General features: G+C 43.5%; 1 protein-coding gene across 1 annotated transcript in view; it reads right to left on the reverse strand.

Annotated features, from left to right (window-relative positions):
- CDK17 (cyclin dependent kinase 17) overlaps window positions 1-13,457 on the reverse strand; it is a 169,539-nt gene that overhangs the window by 74,857 nt on the left and 81,225 nt on the right. The window contains exon 2 of the mRNA XM_075933731.1: window positions 12,715-12,863. Within this exon, the coding sequence (XP_075789846.1) occupies window positions 12,715-12,832 (118 nt within the window). The 5' untranslated portion in view covers window positions 12,833-12,863. The remainder of the gene's footprint in view (window positions 1-12,714; window positions 12,864-13,457) is intronic.

Consider the following 13,457-nt stretch of genomic DNA (forward strand, 5'->3'; position numbering starts at 1 on the left):
TATAGACTAATCCAATAGTCGATGGAAAGCCCATTGACTATATGATTAGTTAATTAATCTACATTTAACATCCCTACACTAGAGGCCACTGAAACTGGCAGAACCCAGCTCACACACAAAAGATGCTGTGGGAAGGGAAAGAGAGGAGCAGAGATTAGAGAGTTCCTAGCAGCTGTTGTCCCTCTCAGGGAAGGACATGATGGCATATGCGAGAGGGCATGGGGAGCTGGTGTCTGGGCTGTGGGGGCCACAGCTGGGTTCAGAGGGAGGGGGGCTGGTGATAGAGAAACAGGACATAATTGTCATCGGGGAATCTTTAAACTTGACTCATGGGGGAATTTTTGTGTGTGTCTGTATTGTTACTGATCTACCTGATGACAGGTATTTTGAAATAAATTACCAAATTAATTGAAACTGGTCTGATTATGTAGTGTTATTTTGACAAAATTTGCAGAATTTTAAATCATAGTGTACATAACTTATTTTTTGGTGCAAAATGCCTATAGGAGCAATATGTTAAAGTATAATGGCCACTTTCCCTTTAACTCTGAAATTTCTTGTCATATGCAAAAAGCACACGATTTTGTTCACTTTAGATCTCCTCAGTGTTAAAAAAGGTATTTAATTTAATATGCTAGCTCAGTGGTTCTCAAACTTATTTGATTTCATTCTCCTTCTTTGTGTCTGTATTAGTTAATGCTCCTCCACCAAACAAGTACATGTAACCAAAAACACGTCCCCTCACTAAATATTAAAATAGTAAGGCACTGATTCAGAGTCAATCGTGTATAAAAATGTCAATTTTAAGTGAGATAGTGCTTACTTGCACCACATTATTTTTACTATTGTGATGGTGTGTTTCTTTTTCAGAGCAGGGAAATACCATCTCTTGAGTTGCTTGCTTTTTTCTGTCCCTCAAAAGAGCTAAACAATCCAAGAGCTAAAGTGAGGTTGTGGTCAATGTTTATAATTAAATGTGCACATCACATCTTACTGTATATTTTAGAAACATGCATGTCCCTCCCTCCCTCCATCTCTGTTCAAGAACTTCCCCTTAAATGGTAAGAGCTAGGACCCAAATATGGTATGCAGCTTCCTCTTCATAACTTAAAATAAGGTCAGGGTTTGCTTTTGGGTTGTAAAATCCCATTTAATCAGTTAATCAGGGCCAGCAGCAGCACCAGCAGTCCTATAAGACGGAAAGGTGAATCTTGCTCCACCCCCCTCCTGTGCATGGGACGGCAGGCTTTTGCGCCTGGCTCTCCCACATCCTGTACTCCTTACCTCCATGGGACTAGAAAAGCACTCTGCCCACGGCAGGCCATGGATGAGGGACTGCTCCCAGGTATCAGCTGACTGGTACCTGGTAAGAGTCACCCAGTAAGGTTGATGTTTGCTGGATAACTGGTTAACCAGTTCACATCCTTAGTTTGGTTGTGCCAAGATAATGGGATGCACATGGAATTTGATTGTTTCTCAAAATGAAAAGGTAAGGGTCTGGTAAGAGGGAATTATACTGAAGAATGGCCACAGGAAGTAGCAGTGGTTTTCAACCCATAGCCCACATGCAGCTCAACTAACATACAGCTGCTGCCCAATTATATACTAAAGGAGGCCAGGTACCCAGTTGCTCCTCTAGCATGGTGTGGGCCCAAGGAAGCCTGCTTACTTCATAAGGTCTGAGGCAGCCAGCCCCACAGGGTCCAGGAGCTGTCCCTTGGAGTCAGGATTTGAGGTCTGGGTTGGGGCTGCCAGCCAGAACCATGGGGTCAAGGTCCAGGCTGCTGCCTGGCTGCCCTACCACCATGGCTGGGTCTACAGTTGGGGCTGCCACCTGGCCAAGGGTTCAGGGTCCAGATTCCCTGCCACCTGCCCCTTACTTCCAATATGCTATCAAAATTCCATGTCCCACCAGTGCCTCAACAATTTTTTTTCTGCATATCTAGTAGACTAAAAGTCAAGGCCTGTGTTAAGGGGACTGGCAATTGCCCAGGGCCTCACACCACAGAGAAAGCTGCAAAGCTACGTTGCTCAGGCTTTGGCTTTCAGCCCCAGGTCGTGAGGCTTACGCTTCAGCTTTCTGCCTGGCATCCCAGCAAGTCTAACACCAGACACATACTCTGGTTGATTTTGGCAGACCTCCTGAAACTTGCTTGAAGCCCTCCAGGGGTTCTGGATCACCCACTGAAAACCACTGCATTAAAATACCATTGTCTCTATAAATGTGTCATGCTGCCAGTGCCAAACTACTGCATCTGAACTACCCTGAACATTGCATAAAAAAATCAGGGCTATTCCACGATCTTAGTTTTACCCCATGCCTATATTTAAGAAAATCAACTGGGAGCACCAAATGTACAAGCAATATTATCAAAATCCAATGGAATTTTAAAATATACACTAGCATCATAGGAAACTATGAATTGTTCTAGTCTATTCTAGGGATGTAAATGGTTACCTGGCTAACCACTTACTGGATAGGTAACTGGTTAACCAGGCCAGGTGATGGGAACTCGGACAGGGTAGCAGGCAAGACCCCGACAGAGTGGCATGGCTTTAACAGCCCTAGCTCCAGCCCTGCCGTGCCCTGGGCAGGGGGGCAGGCAGAACCCCTGATCTGGCCGTGTGGAGCTACAGTTCTTGCCCAGGCCACGCTAGCAGCGCATGCCCTGCGGCCTGGTTAACCAGTTAATTGTTTAACTGCTATTTTACATTCCTAGTCTATAACTATTTAAAGAACTGAATTGCTGATATATGATCATGGAATTTTGCAGAGATACCACATAGCTCAAATTTAGTGGGATCTTTGCTGGACCCGAGGCTTGCAGAAGCAAGAGAAACTGGGAAAGAATGAAATAGGATGGGAAAAGTGAGAGCAGGAAAGAAATACAGGAACAGTAACACTTTGATGTTGCCAGCTGGTCCCTACTAACCTGCATAAGCAGCTCTGAATCTTGTGCTAGGCTGAGCCCCTGTTTTCTTTCCAAAGCTTAGAGCTTAGGGACAAAACCAGAGGAAGACAGGAAGAAAACGTTGTCAAAAATGTTCTCAAAGAAACTTAAGGGAGCTGCTGAGGAAACCATTGCCTTTGAGCTAGGGATGTGAACAACTAGGCAACTATCCAACAAGCAAATGCTTATCAGATAGTCAACAGGATAGTTGACTAGTCACTTCCTCCCCTTGCTGCCTCTATCAGAAAGAGAAGGGGTTCTTCAAAGTGGCAGTGCCACATGGAGCCTGGGGCCAGATCCCGGGCTTCACGCAGCACTGCGGCTTTGAAACACGGCTTGTAGCCTGGGGCCAGCTAGGGTGTCCCCAGGCTGCACATGGTGTTTCACAGCAGCAGTGCTGTGTGGAGCCTAGGATGAGCTCGGGACTCCCCCCACTGACCTGGGGTTCCATGCAGTGCTGCCGCTTTGAAACGCTGCGTGGAGCCTGATGCTGGACTCCTTGCAGTGTTTTTAAGTGGCAGCGTTGCTCGGAGGCCAGGGTCAGCAGAAGAGTCCCCAGCTGAGTCCAGGCTCCATGCAGCACTGCCTCATTGAAACACTGCAGGGAGCACAGGGTCAGTCGGGGACTGCTTGAGTCCCCCATTGGCCCAGTGCTCCCTGCAGCAATTTTGCCTTTGCAGTATAGCAACAACCCTATGGCTGTTGCTACACTTCAAAGGCAGAGGCCCCCTATCAACTAATTGAAATTTAACATCCCTACTTTGAGCCCAGAAGCAGATGTAGAACAGTGTCCGTTCAGCTCACACTTCATCCCTTCAGAGGGCACAGACAAGTATGGTACTGGTGAAGTAGGCGCTATTATCAGTCTTAAGAAACACTTAAGAAATGCTTAAAACCCCAGCCAATTTTAAACCTGATAAGAACAGAGGCTACGAGAGAGAACTGGCAACCACAATACATAGGTATGGAAGAATGGTGTCCATGAATATGTCTACACCCCAGCTAGAAGCATGCTTCTGAGAGCAGGCAGACAGACATGCACTAATTCTGCTCCAACTAGATAGCTAAAAATATCAGCATAGTCTGGGAGATATCAGCAGAGGCAGGAGATCAGGCCTAGCCACCTGAGTACAGCCCTACCTACAGACCATGGGAATGTACTCAGATGGCTAGCCTGAACCACCACCTGTGCTTCCCTGGCTATACTTAGGTTAGCACACTAATGCCAGTAGAGCTAGCACATCTGTCTGCCCATGCTGGAAAGCACATTCCTAGCTTTAATAGACATACCCTTTGGTATCTTCAAATCCTTCTAGCTTTTCTTTTTGTTATTCTTATAGCTATGGCTCTACCAAATTCATGGTTCACTTTGGTCAATTGCACAGTCATAGGATTTTATAAGATTGTACATTTGATAATTTCAGCTGTTTAAATCTGAAATGTCATGGTGTTATAACTGTAGGGGGTCTACCTGAAAAGAGAGTTATAGACGAGTCCCACGGTTATTATAAGGGCGATTGTGGAATTGCTACCCTTACTGCTAGCGACAGAGCTGGGTGGTCAGGAGACTAGTGGCTGTTGGCCAGGAGCCCAGCTCTAAAGGAAATGCCACCACCAGCATAAAAGTAAGGAAGAATGGTGTAGTATTGACACCTTTACTTCTGTGCTGCTGCTGGTGGGGAACTGCCTTCAGAACTGAGCACGTGGCCAGCATCTGCTGCTCTCCAATCACCCCAGCTCTGAAGGCAGTGCGTAAGACAGAGGTGGCCATACCACAACCCCTGTGCAATAACCTTGTGCTCCCCCAATACTTCCTTTTGAATCACGCCCCTCAGTTTGAGAATTGCTGGTTTCCCCTCACAAAATCTGTCTAGAATAGGACAAATATACATAAAAGACTAGACTTCATGACATGTTTTTGATGGCTATGAATTTGGGAGGGCCCTACTTATATTTTGAGAAATGTGAGAAGAATGAAACCTTACAAAAACTCTAAATATTGAAAAGAAAATGTGACAGTGCTTATCTCTCTGAAAAACATCTTTCAGACATTAACCTATGTTGCTAACCACCCTTAAAACCATCATTTGCATGACTGCAGAAGGCGTAAGATTTTTACCACAGAAAACTCAGGAGTCACAATTTGACATTTGTGGCTTAGCCTCTATGAGCGGTTTTTAAAAAAGCAAACAGACCTTTAATTATCTTTCTAATGAAAAGTTTGTATGCAACCATTACTTTTTAAACTGATTTTCACTAGAAACATTTATTTCTCACTCAGGAGGTTGAGCTAAGTTTAACATTTGTTAGAATTTCATTGCTCTTGTATTCTGCTTATTCTCATACATTTTTTCTAATGAATTACTAAAGAAATAATAATACACGAGTACATACACTGAACACTAAAAACAGTAAGGAAAGGCACAGAGAAAATGACAACAGTGAGGATTAAGAAATCTGCCCCAACAAAATGTATACCTAAGTCATGGGCCTAATTCAAAAGAAATACTTTGACCTCACTGAGTTTGGATCAGGCTTTGTAAGAACAGTGAAGGCTGAATCATAGCCAATCTGCAGGATAATTAGCAGATAAAGCAAATATTTTAGAAGTTTGAAGATTTAGTTAGAGCCTTTACTCTAAATAGTAAGCACATTCCATACTAAACACATTTCACACTCTAGTAAGAACCAAAGGTTCCGTACCTTTGCACAAAAGGGTAGCATTCATTGAAAAGGGTTTGGAAAGAGTTGTAGGATTAGTCCTAGTTATTCTGTTAAATAAATTACCAAATAGATAGTTAAAAATTAAGTTCTATTTAAATATTCGTATGTTGTCATCTGCTGAAAAGAAACCTGAATATAACTGCTTCAGAAATATATAAGCTAAAGTAGCAGTTCTCAAACTGTGGGTCAGGACCTGGGGTCACAAGGGCAGGGTTATACTTGCTAGGGCCCAAGACTCAAGTAAAAGCCTGAGCCCCACTGAGTGGGGCTCAAGCCAAAGTCTAGGGGCTTCTCCCTGGATGGTGGGTCTCAGATTGCAAGCCCTTTAGGTGGTGGCACTCTACCTTTGGTCCCCCTGACTAGGGTGCTTAGGGTGGCAGGACTCGAGCTTCGGTTCTCCCTCCGTAGGTTGTATACTACAATTTTCTGACAATTTTCTTTGACAGAAAGGGATCATGTTACAATAGTTTAAGAGTTCATCTCTGATATCAAGCCTGTTGAAAAAAGAATGCAAAATCTATAACGTATATCACAGGAGGGCTCAAAATCTCCAATCAGATTTGGGGCTCTGTTGTGCTACTTGCTTTACAAATGCCAAGCAGCGTAGGTAAGTTAAAATTTTGAAGAACTTAAAATTGATTACCAGTTTTTATATCATTTATTTAGAGACATAACCTTAGTAGAGTAACTCAAGTTTCTAGTCCCCTTGGTACAATTTTTCTATCAGTTGGCTTTAATTAGACTCTGGTTTGATAAACCTTAAAATAAGTAGAGAAATGTAAAAGAAAGATCTTAAAGATTTTTATTCTTACTCACTGTTCTCTGTGTTTTATATGGTACAATTATAATATATTCAAACAGCCTAAGTATAAAGATTATTTCAAAATCTATAGATAGGGAGGACTACTTTATACAATCTGAAAGGGACCTTTCAGAAGCTTATAACCTCAATATTCTAGTCAAACTTTTATAAAATCACACTAAAGTATGAAGGGCAAGAGCTACATGCTAATACTGCTTCCCCCACTCTGGTACTTATCTACCTTCCCATACAAAAATACTTCACTTGGAAATGAAACACACCACCTTAAAAGTTACTTGGATTTTTTTTTCTGTCTAAGGTTGCTGAAACCACAACACACTTGCTGTTGCAACAAAGTGAGCACTTAAACCTTTGGAGAGAGTACAGTTGTGATTTACAATGACACAAACATTTTATTTTCCATCTGCGTTTTTCTGACTCAAAAAGCAAATAACCAACTGTAAGCATGTGATATTTCTCCACTGCTCCTAGCACAGTGCACGCACGTCCAACCTGAATGGGTCCAAACCTACCCCTTTCCTTGTTTTCCTCTGACTATTAGCTTAAGTGACAGAAAACTTTGACCAACTCTTACTTCTGATCTTAACCGTTTCTAGAGTTGCTCCCCGTAGAACCGTATATTCCAGCCCCGACTTTCCCTAGTTCCTCTGCCCTAGACCTGATCTACAACCTCAATCATCAAGCATCTCAACTGATGAAAAAGAATTAGAGGGCTTTGGTATTTTACTATAGTGGAAAGCCACTTTCATGGGCCTGTGTGATGAGCTCACCCCCAACTGTGGCACAAGGACAGGAGGAGAGCTGAAGCAGTGTGTGGTGATTTGCACTGTGGAAGTTGGCTACTCTGGACAGCTACCAATTGGTTGTCAATCAGTTTGGAGCAGGGAAGTCGACTGTTGGACTCATGTTGCTGGAAATATGCATAGTCATTAATTGCATCCTGCTTCAAAAGACCATGACTGGGCAACGTGTATGACATTGTGGGTGGATTTACACAGATGGGCTTCCCTAACTACAGAGGGATGATAGATGTCACACATATTCCAATTCAGGCACCAGACCACCTAGCTTCTGAATACATTAACCATAAGGGATATTTCTCCATGGTTCTCCAGGCACTTGTGGATCACCGTAGGCAATTCATGGACATTAACAAAGGCTGGTACAGAAAGGTGCATGACCAACACATCTTTCAGAACACTTTTCCCGGACCAAAAGATCACCGTAGAGGAAGTCAAAATGCCCATTGTGAGATCCTGCCTATTAGGGATGTTAGATAGTATATAACTGAATAGGTATGTAACCACATCAAATTTTTTGTGGTTACACAATTATTTGATAGTCCCCCGAGGTGGTGCCAGCAGCGAGCGTGCTCCCGGCCCACTCTCTGGGAGCTCCCTGCCACCCCACACTGCTGTCTCTATCGGAAGGCAGCAACTCCCTGCACAGACCAGCTCCTGCCTGCCACCACACATGGCTGCTTCCAATACAGAGGCTGTCTATAGGAAGATTGGAACACCCCTCAACTCCCACCCTGGAAAGAAGCTGCTGCTGTAGAGCAGTTTCTGTCTGCAGCAGACCTGGGCTGCGGCAGCCTCTCCTGCTCCCCACCACTGCTGCCTCTGATAGATGCAGCAGCATGGGGGAGAGGGGCGGTGAGGGCAACTCTACAGAGCTGGTGCCAAGAGGAGATGGCTTTTAAGCCAGCTTCCTCCCCTAGCATCCCCACCCCCGCACAAGCCAGCACCAGCTCCTGCCTGCCTGCCCTCCCCCCCTGCTGTCTCTGTAGGAGGCAGCAAGGAGCAGCAGGCAGGTCCACAGAGCTGGCATGCACAGAGAGCCACTTAAAAGCTGGCTCCTCACTTGTATCAGCTCCTGCCTGCCCCCCTCACACTCCATGCTGATACAGAGGCAGCAAGGGGGGGGGGGAAGTGTGTGTAGTCGTCAGGATTAACCGATAAGCCTAAACTTACTGGTTTATTGGATAGTGTTGACATCCCTACTGCCTATCCCTTAATGCCCTGGCTCATGAAGCCTTACAGTAGGTGTCTTGACAGCAGCAAGGAGTGGTTCAATAACAGGCTGAGCAGGTGCAGAAGACTGTGGAGAGTGCTTTTGGCCATTTAAAAGTCCTCTACCGATATTTGTACTGGAAGCTACATCTGGCCAATGACAACATGCCTATGATTACAGCCATGTGCTGTCCCCTCCATAACATTTGTGAATGGAAGGTGAAAGCTTCACTCAGGAGTGGCTCACCAGAGGCTGAGATTGAACAGCCTGAGACCAGGGCTATTAGAGCAGAACAACATGGGGCTATAAGGATTCAGGATGCCTTGAGGCAGCAATTTAATGCTGGAAGTCAGTAATATTTGTTACCATGCATGTGTGTGCAGTGGCTGCAGTGCTTGTGGGGGACTGTGACTGGTCCATATGATGCACTTAGTCCAAAAGTGACTGTCATGTGGTAGCTTCTTTCAGGTGATGGAATAAGGATTGCTTTCAAATCCAAGAATTTCATTTATGAAAAGCAACTAACATAGAATTCACCATGACATATCTGCACTTTGTGGAAAGGAAAGGGGGAGGGAAGAGAGGCCCCAATATGTTAAAATATTTTTGCATCTCCAAGTATCATATGCTACCCTGTCATCGGATGTGCCGTACAACAAGTGCTGCAAGTTCAGCAGGGCTAACCTGCACAGGGACAGAGGTTGAGTGCATTGGGTGCCTGTGGGAATCTGCAGGACTGGATGGTGAAATGGCAGGTGTGGAGTGCAACGGGTGCTGACTGGGGACTGGATGGTGGACAAAATGTGTTGCCTGTGAGAGGGGGGCACGTGGAAAACAGTTTGGGACATTGGCTGCTGAAAGGGGAATTGCGGAGCTGCTCTGTCTACAGTGCTAGCAGCTACAGGAGCATGTCAGCTTGACACTCCACAATGTTTAAGAGCCACTGTGGTTTCTTTCCAGCACTCAGCATTTCTTCCATTCTGTCCTCTCATGGTCCTCCATTTCCTCAATTCCTTCTTTTCAGCAGCAGTCTGAAGCATAACGTCGCGCATCAAATCATCTTTACTTTTCCAAAGCCACTTCCTTACCCTGGCAGCCATTCAGCCAGCAATAAAAAGGGATGCTAGGATCCCAAGGTTAAATCTATGAAGCCAAAATGCAACATTTTACAGAGAGACCATTGTTAATACTAGACAGAGCACTGACACAACCTAGTGTAAACACAAGCACTGTTCACAAACCTATCACTGGTTGTTTCGGGGTGAGCATATGACCCACACAATGGTGTGTTAACCACTGGGATAGGGGAATTCATTGGTGGAGGGCCTTACTGTAGTCTGTACATGTCTCTTGGGGAGAACCAATGCTGCAGGGAGGTCCTATAATCAGTAACATTCACATATTTTCCACTGGATGTGTTCATCTTGGAAGTTATTTTGCTACTGAGGGTGAGAAGGGAAGCACTGGAGAATCTTCTGAGAGATTGTGACTTCCATCCTGGCCCTTATGTGGCTTGCCTGTGTGCAGCAATAGTCTCCCCACCCCTTGTGGGACAGTGGCGTGGGAATATTATCCTTACTGAGATAACGAACAGCAGCAGCTCTGTCAAGGAACCTGCAATGGCAGATTGTCATACAGATGCTGGGCTCTTTCAATGAGATCTTTGAGGCAAACTACTGTGACGTGAGAGAGTCTAACACATTGTGTGGCATCTGACTTGCCCTGTGTCAGTGCTAGCACCACACAGACACAAGCCCACTTTCTGCAATGTTCCCATTCCCAACAACTTGCTTCAGCACTTCCAGAAATCAAAGACAGTTACCAGGTGCATTCTCTGCTGTTTGGGCTTCCCCAACTGCCAACTGTTGCGACTGGCTAGCCTCCATCGGGCAGAAAATAGGTCTTGACTGCATGCATCTGTGGACACCAAGCTGTCCTCTGGCTCTGGTTCCACCTCCTGCTCAGCACCCTCATCCACAATTTCCTCATCCTGGGGCTTGATCCACTCAGGGATGGCTTCTCATACCTCAATGTGTCCACGGGGGTCTTCAGAATGGAGCTGGGGTAACCTTAGTATGTTGTTTAGTTTTTTGTACAACTGGCAGGTTGTGGGTGCAACACAGAGGTTGCTGTTTGCCTTCCATGGCTTGTGGTAGGCGTTTTGCAGTTCCTTCACTTTGACACGGCACTGCAATGCATCCCGGTCATAGCTCCTTTCAGTCATGCATCCCAATATCTGCCTATGCAAACCATAATTCCTACATCTGGTGACCAGCTGGACTACCCAAGCTCCTCTGCCCAAATGCTGATGAAGTTCAGCATCTCAGAACGACTCCAAGTAGAGGATCTCCTGGTGTGTGGAGAAGGCATGGTCATGTGGAAAGATGTGATGAGAGCACTTCATGTATTGCTGAGCAAATTGGAACAGGACAGGTTTAATGGTTGGTTACCTGAGGGCAGGACAGTAGAGTTCAAACCAATGACCAGAGAGGCAAAAACAGGCATTGTGGGACTGCATTATAGTACACCCCACCATCCACCCTGGCACCTCAGAGCTATAGCCACAGCACAGCAAGCTCCATGCCTCTCGTTGAGGTGGTTTACCTACAGTGCAACAACTGTGGAGTTGCCCTGTCAATGTGAATACCTGAGGAGTTACAGTGCTGTGAGTTGATTTACAGCACTGTAACTTGCCAGTGTAGACAAGACCTAACATATCCCTCCTGTGCTATTGCTTCCTTCATTTTCTAACAAAACTATTTCATATGGTTTCTACTTCCCACACATTGTCTACCATACACAGTGTTCTCTCTTACCTTCTGTTTTAATTTGTTTCTTCTTCCCAACAAGACATTTTGGTTCTATTCATATGTGGAGGTGCTTGTAAAGTGAAACTGATATGAGAACTCTGCTCCTGAAAGCATACTTCAGTGAGCAGTCCTGTTTTATTCCTCTCTACAAATGTCTTCATATATAAGCAGCCCACATATTTTTAGCAGGCAAATGAAGCTCATACATAGAGATGTATTTTCATATGAATTCTCATTATGATTTTCATTAGAATAAAGTTACAACAATCAAAAATTTACATAAAGGGAAGACAAGCATCTACTGAAAGTTTTCCTTTAAAGTTCTTGTATACAATATGGAATATTTCACAAGTATACAAAGCTCTGAGAAAACACAGCCATTGACAGAGACAGTTGTGAGATACTGGGTGATGATAGCCAAGAATTTACCAGAGAGTATTCCTTAAAAGGCTGCGCAAAGTAATAAATTGGACACAAAAATAACTGTGCTAGCAAAAAGCTGATGTGTAGACAGATAAAAATGCAACCCATTAAATGTGAATTTTCCAAAGGGTTGGATATAATCTCCTTTGGGGAGAGGGCAGAATAATGACTCAGAAGACAAAGTTAAATGTAGGCTGGGGCACAGAAATCGGTTTTCTGAAGAGCTTAGTTTTCATAATTTTAGAAAAGAGCGTAACATGCATGCAACCTAAAGATCTGCATAACCTCCTCCACTATTAAGATTTCACAATTTTGCATGTTTTTAGAGTTACTATTCAGGAACTTGCAGTGGCCAACTAATCTCCTTTTTTTGTCCCTGAATGTTCCCTTGCTTAGAATGTGTTTACCACTCATGCTAAAAATCTGTGACTTTTTAGAGTACCTTTCCCAGACCTAAGGAAGAGGTCTGTGTAGCTCAAAAGCTTGTCTCACTCACCAACAGTAGCTGGTCCAATAAAAGATATTACCTCATTCAGCTTGCACCTCTAATATTCTGGGACCAACATGGCTACAAAAACACTGCAAATCATTGAATAATGCATTCTGAGAAGCCAGAGTGATTTAAGGCAGTCTGAAGCAATGCCAGAGACCAAAAATAATTATATGTAAACAACTGATTTAAAATTAGATATGTACTTACAATTGTCTCTGCACCACTTGCTATTTGGGACATTCAACACATTAAACACTATTAAGCAACTTTTGATAAAATATTTCAGTTCATCTTTAATATTAAGTTATACAATGCACAAATCGAAAATGGTAAAAAGTTGTAATGTTAGCCAAAATAGAAAAGGAAGAAAGTCTATCCATCTTCTAAAATATTATAAACAATGGAATGTTATTTAAAATAATATTTAAGTATTTGACAGAATCCCGTAATTAAAAAAAAGAAAAGGAACATACATACCATTATCTTTACTGCTGTTTTCTTCGATTGTCATTTGTTCTGCCAGCTCAGACAGTGACTCATCAATGGTCTGGCTTCCACGCAAAGTTAGAGAAAGTCTCCTCTTAAACTTTTTCATTCTATCAATGAACAGTCTGGCTTAAGGAAGCCTGTTAAAAAAAACAAAAAAAAAAACAAAAAGAGGGAGTTGAATTCCATGATTATATAAAAACATAGGACAGAAGAACTGAATTACTGAGCACACCGCTACAATTAAAAACAAATAAAAAATGGGAGTTGCAAAATAAGCAAACCAACCAGCAAATACTGCAGACATTTTTACGTATATACATCTGATTCTTTGGCTTTAAGTCTTTTTATTGGACTTTAAATACAGGAAATCACATTTAGATTTTGAAATCAAGATATTAATTTTAGCACTTACCCATTTCTACTACATATCTGGTATACAAAAAATTTTATCAAGGAATTTGTAGACTATTTTAAGCATTTGCCAATTAGAAATATTTTCAGAAAATTACTACCAAAGTTGTTAGCTAGTAACTTTGGAAGTTAAAGCACTTTTATTTTACTACTAGAAGATTTAAACAGTGTTGCTCGGGTCCTTAACTCAATTTTTGGTTTTTGGAAAATAAAACGGTGGGGCTTTGGATGCGGGTTTCAGTTTGCAGGCTGTCCCAGTGAGAGAGGATTCACCCAGCCCTCTCTCACCACAGCAGCTTGGGGCCAGGTGAAAAGCTCCT

The sequence above is a fragment of the Pelodiscus sinensis genome, chromosome 1 (genome assembly GCF_049634645.1).
Source record: "Pelodiscus sinensis isolate JC-2024 chromosome 1, ASM4963464v1, whole genome shotgun sequence".
Classification (NCBI taxonomy): Eukaryota; Metazoa; Chordata; order Testudines; family Trionychidae; genus Pelodiscus; species Pelodiscus sinensis.